Source organism: Oncorhynchus masou, chromosome 14, assembly GCF_036934945.1.
Source record: "Oncorhynchus masou masou isolate Uvic2021 chromosome 14, UVic_Omas_1.1, whole genome shotgun sequence".
Taxonomy (NCBI): Eukaryota; Metazoa; Chordata; class Actinopteri; order Salmoniformes; family Salmonidae; genus Oncorhynchus; species Oncorhynchus masou.
The window spans coordinates 2827295-2840003 of record NC_088225.1 but is presented as its reverse complement, the minus strand read 5'-3'; the positions used below and the strand labels follow the sequence as shown (position 1 = coordinate 2840003).

The window sequence follows — 12709 nt, the reverse complement described above, 5'->3', positions numbered from 1 at the left end:
ACTCAGACGGTGTATTCTCACCCCCTCCCCATGGCAAAATGTTTAGAATTGCTGGAAACTAACTCCACAACATAGAAAATGTCTCTCTGCTGTCAAGAGACCCACTGTCAAGGGACCAGCGAACCACTGTGGCAACTCGTGTGATCAGTTCTCATTTGTTGTGGCCCTTACCCCATCAAAATTGCCCATCCCTGACCTAAGACATCTTTTACTGTGTCAGTGCACGCCCATAGCGATCAACTCTACTTAAAAGCACAATATTATTAGAGCAGAATTCCTGGCAACTAGCCATACAAAGTTAGACAATGTTTAGGGTGCGTTCTTATTGGATAATCCTGTTCTGCAGCCTTCTTTAGCTTGTTGTGACATCATAGGTTTATTTTACCACACATGCAATAGAAAACAGGCCAGGGTGCCTTGGACCGGTCATCCCAGCATGAGATTCCTAAGAAAGAGGAATTACATGGATTTGAAAGGTGAAGATTAAGACCGGGGTTCATGGGCTTACCCATTGAAGCGCTTTGTTGAAGACAGATATAAGAATTTCAAACAAGTATGCCAACCTGTTCAATTAGTGAAGTCATTCACAAATCCCAAAGACCCTCACGTGGATATGGATGAATTATGATCAATATTGACAAGCAACAAGATAAGAAATACTTGTTATAGCATGGTGAATGTTTGTTGTTTATTCTGTGTGCCCTCTCTCATGGGTCCTCTCCCCTCCTTCCTTCTCAGGGAAAGATGGCTCGGGATATGTCAGACATTGACATCCTTAAGATGGAGCTGGAACAGCTGAAGAAAGAGGTCTCAACGCCCAGGGAACCTGTAAGTACCATCAAAGGGTCCATGTAGAGAAGCTCTGTAGTATAACAAAGGCATCCCTGCAAACTGATGCAGTCCCATTGAACTAAATTAGAATGCTGCATTGAAAGAATCCAAACTTCTATTGACCCCTCTCCGTTTCTCTTAGGTGTCCAAGACATCCAAGGACATCATGGAGTGGTGTGAGGCTGCGTCTAGTACCGACCTCCTGATAACAGGAGTACCAGATGATAAGAACCCCTACAAGCCTGAGAAGGGAGGCTGCATAATCACCTAGCACACAGGGACACAGGGAAAAACATCAGATGTATTTGTCAGTTTCAGCCTTTTCAGCACTGTAAAGAGTGGTACATAGCTGCAGTAAGTTTGCCATGTGTTCCCATGTGACTACCCACACGAGAGACTTCCACTAGGTTAGGCAGTTTTGGACAACACAACATTGCACACTGACTGGGCTACACAAAGTTCACCTCAGGTGGAGGAGATTTATCCGGGGACAGTTCAGGGGATAGGAGGGATCATTTGGTTACGATGGTGTCCTTCCTTTCTCTTTGACGATCTATGACCCTAAAATCCTCCTCTAGAGCTTCCAAACATGCTCCGGAATGTTCCAAGTGCACCCACTGACCTGGTTTTGTTTGGCTTGTAAATAAAGTGTATCCACTACAGCAGTTTCTTCGACGTCCCTTGGTTCTCTCTGTGACTTCTCCCTTGTTTTGCACCTCATATGAACATGGATGGTCTCATGCTGCACGTATCCCTTGATTCAATCAAGTTGTAATGTATGTTTTAGAAATCAACATTTTGATCAGAAGGTGGGTTGATGTATGATATATGTCACTGTGAACGGATACAGTCCCATTGAACTAGAACGTTGAATTGTAAGAATTCAAACTCACCTTACGTTTTCAGTCAGACTTTGTTCGGATAGTCCAACACAGATGGGCAAACTATCGACAAACTGTCTCTTGATATCCAACAGCTTGCTGAGTTAGAATAAGGGTAAGGGTTGAGGTTAGGGTAACAGTTACCTTTCGGGTTAAGGTAAGTGTTAAGGTTAGTAGATAGTTAGTTGAAATGATGTTGAAAGTTATTTTTGTTGAAAGTTAACTACAAAACATCTACATGGGACTATCCAAAAAGTGGTCTCTCTCTCTCTCTCTCTCTCTGCATGAATGGCAAAACTACTGTTGCTAAATCAAAGTGAGATAATGAACAACAATAACAGTAAAACAAAAGAATAATAGTCATGGTGATTAGAGAAAGGAAACATATACAGGTAAAAATAAAATAAACACCAACATAAAGTGTCTTAATTAATAGGGTGTTGGGTCACCCTCCCTCTATCGGAGGTGTTTTGGTGTTTTGTTGATGGCGGTGGAAAACGCTCAGCTGACGCTCCAGAATCTCCCATAAGTGTTCAATTGGGTTGAGATGTGGTGACTGAGACGGCCATGGCATATGGTTTACACCATTTTCATGCTCATCAAACCATTCAGTGACCTCCTGCCCCGTGGATGGGGGCATTGTCATCCTGGAAGAGGCCACTCCCATCAGGATAGAAGTGCTTCACCATAGGTTGAAGGTGATCACACAGAATGGTGTTAATTGGTGTTTAACTTGCCCACTAAACCATGCCAGGAAAATATTTTTTTTATATGAATACAAATTTAAATAAATAAAAATTGTAATAATAATGTGATAATATAAAAAGCATTTTGCTTTGATAAGTAAACAAAAAGAGGAAGATATGAAAGCTTTATTTACAAAACGATATACAGTATACACCAATTTTTCACATTTGTGTATTTTTCATCAGATATTATTGCTTTTGGGTACCTTCATATGTGTGTAAAATATTACTGTTCTCAGATTTTTTTTTGCGTGCAAAAAGCTACATATCCATTGTTTATAGAATGTTCATTATGGAATGGAATGTTCATACCCTGTATATTTGACTGTGATATGTGATTGTCTCACCAAGCTATCTTAAGACGAATGAACTTGCTGTAAGGCACTCTGGATAAGCGCATCTGCTGAATGGGGAAAAATAACGTGATTATTTGTCTCTCTGAAATGAAACCATCAAGTGATAGATTTTAAACAAACACATGGCTGTCATTGAACAACCCCATGCCATGATTAGGTAGTGAGAAAAACACACCCATCTCTTTCCTAGTTTATTTCAACAATAAAAAACTAATTTAGCAACATTAAAAAAAAAATGGATACATAGCGTTTTGGAGAGAAACATCATACAGTGCCTTCAGAAAGTATTCCAACCCCTCCACATTTTGTTGTGCAACAGCCAAATTTAAAAATTGATAAAACATTTTTTTTCTCAGCCATCTACACACAATACCCCATAATGACAAAGTGAACACGTTTTTATACATTTTTGCAAATGTATAAAAAATATAGTAAATACATATCTAATTTGCTTAAATATTAACAACCCTGAGTCAACACATCACTACTTACACCATGTGGGAAAGGGATCACAGCAGGGATTGAATGAGGGTATGAGACATGAGTTGAGGTGTTCAGAGGCTTGACCAGTGCAGGGCAGGATTTGACTGGGAAGACAAAAAACAACAACACAAGACACACTACAATTAGACAAAATAGCTAAGAATGAGTTAGTCCAAGCAAGGAGTAAAATCTTTGACGTGTAAAAATGTGATTGTGATTGACTCTACATACAGTAATGAGAGAAAATCAATTGGGCTGCTCACAGTGCTTGGAAGGGAAACACTCAATGTGCCTTATTTAACTAGGCAAGTCAGTTAAGAACAAATTTGTATTTACAATGACGGCCTTGGAACAGTGGGTTATCTGCCTTGTTCAGGGGCAGAACGACAGATTTGTACCTTGTCAGCTCGGGGATTTGATCTTGCAACCTTTCGGTTGCTAGTCCGACGCTCAAACCACTAGGCTACTAGCCGCCCCCATGCAATTGTAGGCCTTGTAAAAATAAATAAAATAGGACTCACAGGGTTTAAAAACATATAGGCAGCCTAGCCAGCCAAATTTGGAATATATTCTAAATTTAATCACATTCACATTTTCTCCTGACACACAAACAAACTATAAATACATAACGTTACCATTTAGTATATCCTGACCAGATGGACCGGGCTCATAGGCTGTATGCACCTGCTCTTATTAGTAGCCTACAGTTGATCAGACGGAAAGATTGTCTCGTTTTCATCCCATACTGCATGTCAGATCTCCAGTGTTTAAGGGTAGCCGAGGCTGCTGCAACATTTATGCCATGAGTTTTTGCTCGTGTCTGTCTGGAGTGATTACGTGTTACCATCGTTGCTAAATAAATACCGAAGGAAAGTGCACAGCCTACTTTGTGTGCCGCCTCAACCTCTCTAATCCAACTTTGAATGGATGAGGCGATGGAAGCTATCGAATCATTCGGAATTGTTTTCGAACATCCCAGAAAAGATGTTCAGCAAAGTAAAGCATCGTAACGTGCAATTACAGGCGGCTTGATGATAGGCTCCCTGTTAACCAGCTATACATTTGATACCAGTTGGTATTGAACGCTCGCACCTTTTCATCCGTCTTCATGAAACTGATCTCAGGCAGAGGTTGACCCTCGACTTTAATTTGCACCTTTTCATCCGTCTTCATGAAACTGATCTCAGGCAGAGGTCAAACCTCACCTTTAATTTGCACCTTTTCATCCGTCTTCATGAAACTGATCTCAGGCAGAGGTCGACACTCGACTTTAATTTGCACCTTTTCATCCGTCTTCATGAAACTGATCTCAGGCAGGTCGACCCTCGCCTTTAATTTGCACCTTTTCATCCGTCTTCATGAAACTGATCTCAGGCAGAGGTCGACCCTCGACTTTAATTTGCACCTTTTCATCCGTCTTCATGAAACTGATCTCAGGCAGAGGTCGACACTCGACTTTAATTTGCACCTTTTCATCCGTCTTCATGAAACTGATCTCAGGCAGAGGTCGACCCTCGCCTTTAATTTGCACCTTTTCATCCGTCTTCATGAAACTGATCTCAGGCAGAGGTCGACCCTCGACTTTAATTTGCACCTTTTCATCCGTCTTCATGAAACTGATCTCAGGCAGAGGTCGACCCTCGACTTTAATTTGCACCTTTTCATCCTCCTTCATGAAACTGATCTCAGGCAGAGGTCGACCCTCGACTTTAATTTGCACCTTTTCATCCGTCTTCATGAAACTGATCTCAGGCAGAGGTCGACACTCAACTTTAATTTGCACCTTTTCATCCTTCTTCATGAAACTGATGTCAGGCAGAGGTCGACACTCGACTTTAATTTGCACCTTTTCATCCTTCTTCATGAAACTGATGTCAGGCAGAGGTCGACCCTTGCTTTTTAATTTGCACCTTTTCCGTGTATCCCAGAGAATGAAAGGCGTTCTTCAACACATAGAACCCCCATAATGCTCTGTGGCACAATCTCAATTACAACCCTCTAGGTTCAATCTCTGATCCTACATCTATGATTGGATGGACAACATGTCAGCTCATACAGCAAAAGCTGTGATTGGTTGGAGGACGTCCTCCGGAAGTGGTCATAATTACCATGCAAGTTTATGGTAATGGAAGGGGGTGAGGCCTACCAGCCTCCTAGGTTTTGTAATGAAGACAATGTAGCCAGAGGAGGACGGAAGCTAGCTGTCCTCCAACTATATCATGGCGCTAGCCCAGACAGTGCTGTTGAAGTTACTGTAGACCTTCATTGCAAACACTGTATTTTGACAAATTATTTGGTGACATATGAATATATTTAGTATAGTTTTACCTAAAAAGGAAAACATTTAATGTTTCACTATTTTTATGAAATTTCACTGAGGAGGATGGTAATCCCCTTCCTCCTGTGAGGAGCCTCCACTGGTTGAATGCTTATTGACTCAAGACATTTCAGCTTTTCAGCGAATTTGTAAAAATTTTGAAAAAACAGAATTCCATGTTGACATTATAGGGTATTGTGTGTAGGCCAGCGAAGAAAAATCTCAATTTAATCCATTTTATATTCAGGCTGTAACACAACAAAATGTGGAAAAGGTCAAGGGGTGTGAATACTTCCTGAAGGTGCATCAAACATTAAGAACACCTTCCTAATATTGAGTTGCACCCCCATTTTTCCCTCTGAACAACGTCAATTTGTCAGGGCATGGAGTTTACAAGGTGTTGAAAGCTTTCCACAGGGATGCTGGCCCATGTTGACTCCAATGTGTCCCACTGTTGTGGCAAGTTGGCTAGATGTCCTTTGGGAGGTGGACCGTTCTTGATACACACATGAAACAGTTGAACGCAAAAAAAAACCATCAGTGTTCCAGTTCTTGACACAAAGCGGTGCGCCTGGTACCTACTACCATACCCCATTCAAAGGTACTTAAATATTTTGTCTTGCCCATTCAGTCAATGAATAGCACACGTACACAATACATGTCTCAAATGTCTCGAGGCTTAAAAATCCTTCCTGTCTCCCCCCTTCGTCTACACTGATTGAAGTGGATTTAACAAGTGACATCAATAAGGGATCATAGCTTTGACCTGGATTCGTCTGGTCGGTCTATGTCATGGAAAGAGCAGGTGTTCTCAATATCTGTATACTCAGTGTCTATAGACACAAGGAGATCATGCAGTGTACATGGAACCGCATTGCATAGACACAACGATATAAGCTATGGAATGTAGCCATGCGGGCAGGTCAGTAGTGGGTTTGTGTGTGCGTGCGTGTTGTGTGCGCGCGTGTGTGTGTGCGTGTTGTGTGCGTGCGTGCGTGCGTGTGTGCGTGTGTGTGCGTGTGTGCATGTGTGCGTGTGTGTGTGTGCATGTGTGCGTGTTGTGTGCGTGTGTGTGTGTGCGTGTGCGTGCGTGTGTGTGTGCGTGTGCATGCACATGGTTTTGTATGGGTGTGTCTCTCTCTCGCGCTCCCTTTCTATCATGCTTTCTTGCCCATACATATCTTTGAACATCGTCTCCGGGACTTAACGAGAGTGTTGCACATTGATATTGAGAGACTAGTCGGCATCTGCTCTGCTGGTCGTACTGAACCACTTAATCTGATCTGATTAATTCATTCCTTGATTCCCAATCAGCCCCTAATCTAATCATGGACAGGATCAACCCCCTCCCCCTCACTCTCACAGGAAATACTGTACTACTCTCCCCACATGCAAACGTTCTTGAGAAAAGTGTGTTGAATCATCCCTTTGTCCTTGTCTTCATTTGAATATTAACCATGGTATGTAGTTGTTTTATACCTTGGTTGCATGCACTGACTGTAAGCTCCTGTGGATAAGAGTATCTGCTAAGTGACCAAAATGTAAATGTACAAATTCATCAGCGCTCATTGCTGTGGGAACATCTTTTTCCATTGAGGTCAAGCCTAACGATACATTTGTTTGTTGTTTGTGCCTGAAGCTCCCATTGAAATAGGGTGACTAAGTGAACATATGCAGCTGTTTGGAAAATGGGAATCGTGCCACCTTGCGACCTGTTTGTTCAAGAACACCCACGTGACTGGAACGTCTGGCTCCACTTGACGTTACATGGGACCAACACTAGGTGGTACTGTTGACCACATTTTTAATGTTAAGCTTCCAGCCAAGACTGACTGTATTGGTGCTGTATGGTTCCAGATTGCTTCAAATGGAAACTCACCCCAATGCTAGATATCTATTGTTGTACCCTTTAACTAAACTCTCTCAAATGAAGGAAAACGGCTTCTCCAGAATGGCTTAATTTGCAAACCACTCCCAAATATTAGGGACATAATCTAACATGATTTAAAGCTGTCTTTTAAAAAATGTTTGTCATTATTTCTGAAAGCCTCTCATATGAACTACATCAGTTTTTGATGGTTTTATTATTTTATCCCAGAGATTTTGAAATTGTGTATGTTGTGTGTGTGAGCGTGCATATGAGCGAGCGAGTGTGTGTGAGCATGTGTGTCTGATGGCTTGTGGCTGCTCTGGAAACACTTTCTATCCTACTGTATGGGAACTGCAGATCTGTGTATGTGGCAGACCTGTGACTGGGAGAGACAACCTCCTTGAACCTTCATTCACAACACTGCTACATGAATCAAAATGGGTCAAAAACACACTAGTGATATTACTGTAACATTTTCACTCTTTCAACATCCAACATTTCCCTCAGAGGAGAAAGATTCTCTGAATCACAGCAGTCTGTCTGTGAGCGTAATAATGGGATAATGTCTTTATACTATGTATAGCCAGCCAGGGCTAAGTGAGGACAGGGTAATTCTATGTTGCTGTGTGTGTGTGTGTGTGTGTGTGTGTGTGTGTGTGTGTGTGTGTGTGTGTGTGTGTGTGTGTGTGTGTGTGTGTGTGTGTGTGTGTGTGTGTGTTGGTCGTCTGGGCAGTGATGGTGGTGACTACCAGGTCTGAAGCTCCCTCTGCAGGTCAAGCGGGTCAAACAGCCTCATATCTTGCCCCCTGTTTAGTATTTCCAAAGCTGGGCTGGTAGACAGGGCTTGCATCCCAAATGGCACCCTATTCACTTTATACTGCACTACTTTTGAGGTCTCTGGTCACAAGTGGTGGGCTATATGGGGAATAGGGTGACATTTGGGACATAGAGGATGGTAATGCGAAACAAATGCTGAGAGGGTATCTTCTGAGACCTCGCTGGAAGACACAGTGGAAGTGCAATTGAATGCATGTGAACAAGAAACAACAAGCCCTTGTTGCAGCTTGTATCATAACTTTCATAGCCACACCAACAGGCCTACATCACAGAAAATTAATTGTACAGAGTTGCTGACTCCCAAGGGAGGAAGTTACAAGGGAACAATTAGGTGAAGTGTTTAGCGGGCACTAAGCATCAATTGATCCTATATTAGGTGTAAAGTGGACATGGAGCAAGATCTAAAGCGTGAACCTGCTGAGGGCTCCCAGAAAAGGAAGCGCTAATCTTTGCTTTAGCTCAGGGACATATGGCGTCACGGAGTGGTCTCACAGTAGGATACTCTTCAATCCCCCTTGATACATTTCCTGCCACAGAGCAGGCTCCAGGTCAAACCCTGTGGGTCGGCACTGTAGAACCTGACACACACAGCGCTTTAGGGTCTGAAATGTCTGTGTGTGTTTGTATGATTGTACTTAAAAAAAACAAAAGGTTTTTGTTTTGTTTCTTATGCTCCTGCCTCGATTGTGTTTGGTGTTGTCATGCAGGGCTCCCTTGTAAAAGAGACCTTGTTCTCTGTGGGACTCCCCTCTTCTCTCCTAAATAAATAAATATTAGATCCTGTGGTCATGTATCAACATCCATCTTTTCAACACCTATTGGCATTTGGACAACACCCTACTGTTCACACAGCAGATTCAGCTCTCCTTCTCTTCCCTGGCGATATCACACGGTTACAGCCCGTTAACGATTGTCACTGAAGAGCTTCAAGTCGTCAAGGAGAAAACAAAAGTAGTCAGGCGCATGGCTCGCCTGCAGCCTTAGGTTCGTCTTAGCAAAATATTGACGGGGGAGGAAATGGGTGTCTTCTGTGCTGTGTGTTGTGCGTTAAATGCCAGCAATGGAATGACAGATCTGTTTATGAGTGTCTCTACGTCTCCTCAGCTCTGTAGCTGGGATTGAAGTAGAGATGTATTGTAAGAGTGTAACTCCTTGATACAATTCTTTATTATCTTTATTCTACAGGTATGTCGACCTACGTAATGCATCTGCATTTTGTGCACAAAACAGCATTTGATGCAGAGTGAGTTGATGCCTTTTGCTGCACTGAGAGGTAAAAGGACAAACACACACACACACACACACACACACACACACACACACACACACACACTCCGCCGGACCATCTGACGATACGCATGTCTCATGTTCTGTCGCAAGCTCTGTTGTCATTATATGATAAGAGTATAGAACCTCCCAATGGCCAATCAATATTCACCAGGTAGGTGGCTACTGGCTAACGCCCTCATACAACCCTAGAAATATAGTTTGTTTGAACCTCTTTTACCTCTCACAGCATTAGATATAGTCGGCCTCTTAACCAAACGTGAAATATGCAAAGTGGTGAAAGTGAGCGGTTACAAGGCAAACATTTGGACATGAAAACAGGTTATCTTTGGAGGTGTCTGAAGGCTTCCTCATTAGAATTTGTCTTCGCCCTGTGCGTTTATTTACCAGCGTCCCCCGGGTCCCCCTGACCCGTGTAATCACCCTGGCAACTATTTGGACAAGGCTTGAATCAAAGGTGCAGTGGGAAGCCTCTCACTTCCCAGGACTAAGTGGACATTTCCTAAGGAAACATGGAACAGATTGACTGGGCCCAGAGTGAGAATAATGCCCTCTTTGTGAGAAACGGGTTGGGGAGCCAGAGGTAGTATACTCTAGCAGCAGCTCACCTACTCTTCCTCTCTTTCCGTTACTCTCCATCTCTCTCTCTGTCTCTTGTGCTCAATCTCTATCTGCCGATGGCTTACGGTAAAGTGGCTTACTTTGTTCGTGTCCTTTGCACTCTTGTAACGGGTGCTGTCGGTGGAAGAAGGTGAGGACCAAAGCGCAGCGTGGTAAGTGTTCATCTTATTTAGTGAAAACTGAATAACAAAGAACCAACCGGAACAGTCCTGTCTGATGCAGACACACAAAGACTGAAAACAACCACCCACAAAACACAATGGAAAACAGGCTCCCTAAATATGGTTCTCAATCAGGGACAACGATTGACAGCTGCCTCTGATTGAGAACCATACCAAGCCAAACACAGAAATAGCAAATCATAGACAATCTAACATAGACAACCCACCCAACTCACTCCCTGACCAACTAAAACAAAATACAAAACAAAGGAACTAAGATCAGAACGTGACAACTTGACTGCTGGTGTGAAAGATCATTGACATAGGTGTAAACATTTCATGTACTGTGGATCGCAAGTGATGTGCCTGTGGGACTGTCAAGTGTTTTGACAACGCCTAATGTTCCATCTTGAGAAGAGACCGTGGTAGACTGGTATAGTCTTTGAAGTGAGTAGACGACATGCCAAGGGGTAAAGAAGGAAGACATGTATCTAAAGGCCCAGAGGCGGACGGAATAACGGGTCAGAAATAGTGTCTTGCATGTACTTTGCCCACAATGGCAGATTGAAAGGTTTCCCACCCTTGAAGATTGCAGAGACGATGGATTTTAAAAAGGATGTTTAGCCGTTCCCCAACATAACTTTTAAACAGCTGCTCTTGTTTTTTGGAGGGGTTTATTAATCCATTCCCTTTAATTTATCCAAGGGGAGCTATCAGCTCAAACAGGTCGCCATTATTCCCTAAGCCACATGGCCAAGTATGATAGTGGATTTGTTTGCAGAAGCAGGATGAGCAGTGAGATATATTTCTCATAAATACTGTAATACTGCAACTAATAATGTGGGCTCGGACGCACGAGCGCGCACACACACGGGTATGTCATGCAGGGTGCATGACCCCTTGTAGTCAGTGAGCAGCCGACCTCTCCCTAGGGAACTCCAGCCAGTCACAGAATAGAGTGAATCACGGTGTGTGGGTGTAAGCAGACTAACCAACACTGGCAGTGAGAGCAGTCAATTATACTGGAACGAGCATTGTGCCCAGACGACCAACACACACACACACACACACACACACACACACACACACACACACACACACACACACACACACACACACACACACACACACACACACACACACACACACACACACACACACACACACACACACACACACACACACACACACACACACACACACACACACACACACACACAGCAACATAGAATTACCCTGTCTTAGCCCTGGCTGGCTATACATAGTATAAAGACAGTATCCCATTATTACGCTCACAGACAGACTGCTGTGATTCAGAGGGAAATGTTGGATGTTGAAAGAGTGAACATGTTACAGTAATATCACTAGTGTGTTTTTGACCAATTGTGATTCATGTAGCAGAGTAGCGTTGAGGAGACAGAAGAATAGTGCCATGGATAGGTTGATAACAGGAATGTGTTTAGTGTCTGTGATTCTGTAAATATACACAGCCATGTTCAGTAGGACACAGCCATGGTTGAACGGGGAATTCAAAGGTGGGGGAGCCCTATTTGGAGGGGTTTAGGGTAAGGGTTGAGCCAAGGTTGAACATAAGGCTAGGGTTAGGGTTATGCCAAGACTAGGTTTGGGGTTAGTATTTGTATCCTACTCATTTTCGCAACCAATACAATGCTGGAGTTCTTTTTGACTCAAGGTGTGGAACAAAATCACACGTTTCTTACTGGACACCATCAAATACCTCCCCATTGCAGTGTGTTTCAAAACCTTTCCTTCTACTGAACACAACCTAGGTTTGCTCAGACTGACATGTGAGCCCGGGAGAGCGGGAGAAGGAAGAGGGAGTCTTTGTCAGTCTTTCCAAGACGAGCTCTGGGTTCCTCTGGCTGGCTTGACTCTGGCTCCGCTCTGACAAGACTCCCAGCTGCAGCGTAGCCAAGATGTCGGCTTGAAGGCCAAACAACCCAACCCCAGCCCGGAGAGAGACGAGGGCTCAACTCACACGTGGACTCTCCATAGAGGTGTAAGGTGAGCTTTGCTGATAACTATATCTATCATTGCGTGTGCCGTGAGTAAACCTGCATAGTTAAATTGTTTGAGTGGGTGATAAAGATTGTGGTGGAAATGTTTGATTACTGAAATTATTATGGAGGTGTTATTACCGTAACCGAATACTGAAAATACTGTATATTATGGTTCTATGTTATGACAATGTGTTATGACACGGTATGAACTAATGAGAGAGAATTAGGCCACATTGTTTGTAACTTTAAAAAAAGAAATTCAACATATATTGGACATAATGTTGCTGCCACCGTCTCT

The 12709-nt window shown here is 43.1% G+C and overlaps 1 protein-coding gene across 1 annotated transcript; it reads left to right on the top strand.

Moving 5' to 3' along the window:
• Window positions 1–744: 744 nt before the first annotated feature.
• On the top strand, window positions 745–1102 carry gngt2a (guanine nucleotide binding protein (G protein), gamma transducing activity polypeptide 2a). Its single transcript, XM_064985623.1, has 2 exons — window positions 745–828; window positions 974–1102. Exons 1-2 carry the CDS (start codon window positions 745–747, stop codon window positions 1100–1102), a joined length of 213 nt encoding a protein of 70 aa, XP_064841695.1.
• The last annotated feature ends 11607 nt before the right edge of the window (window positions 1103–12709 follow it).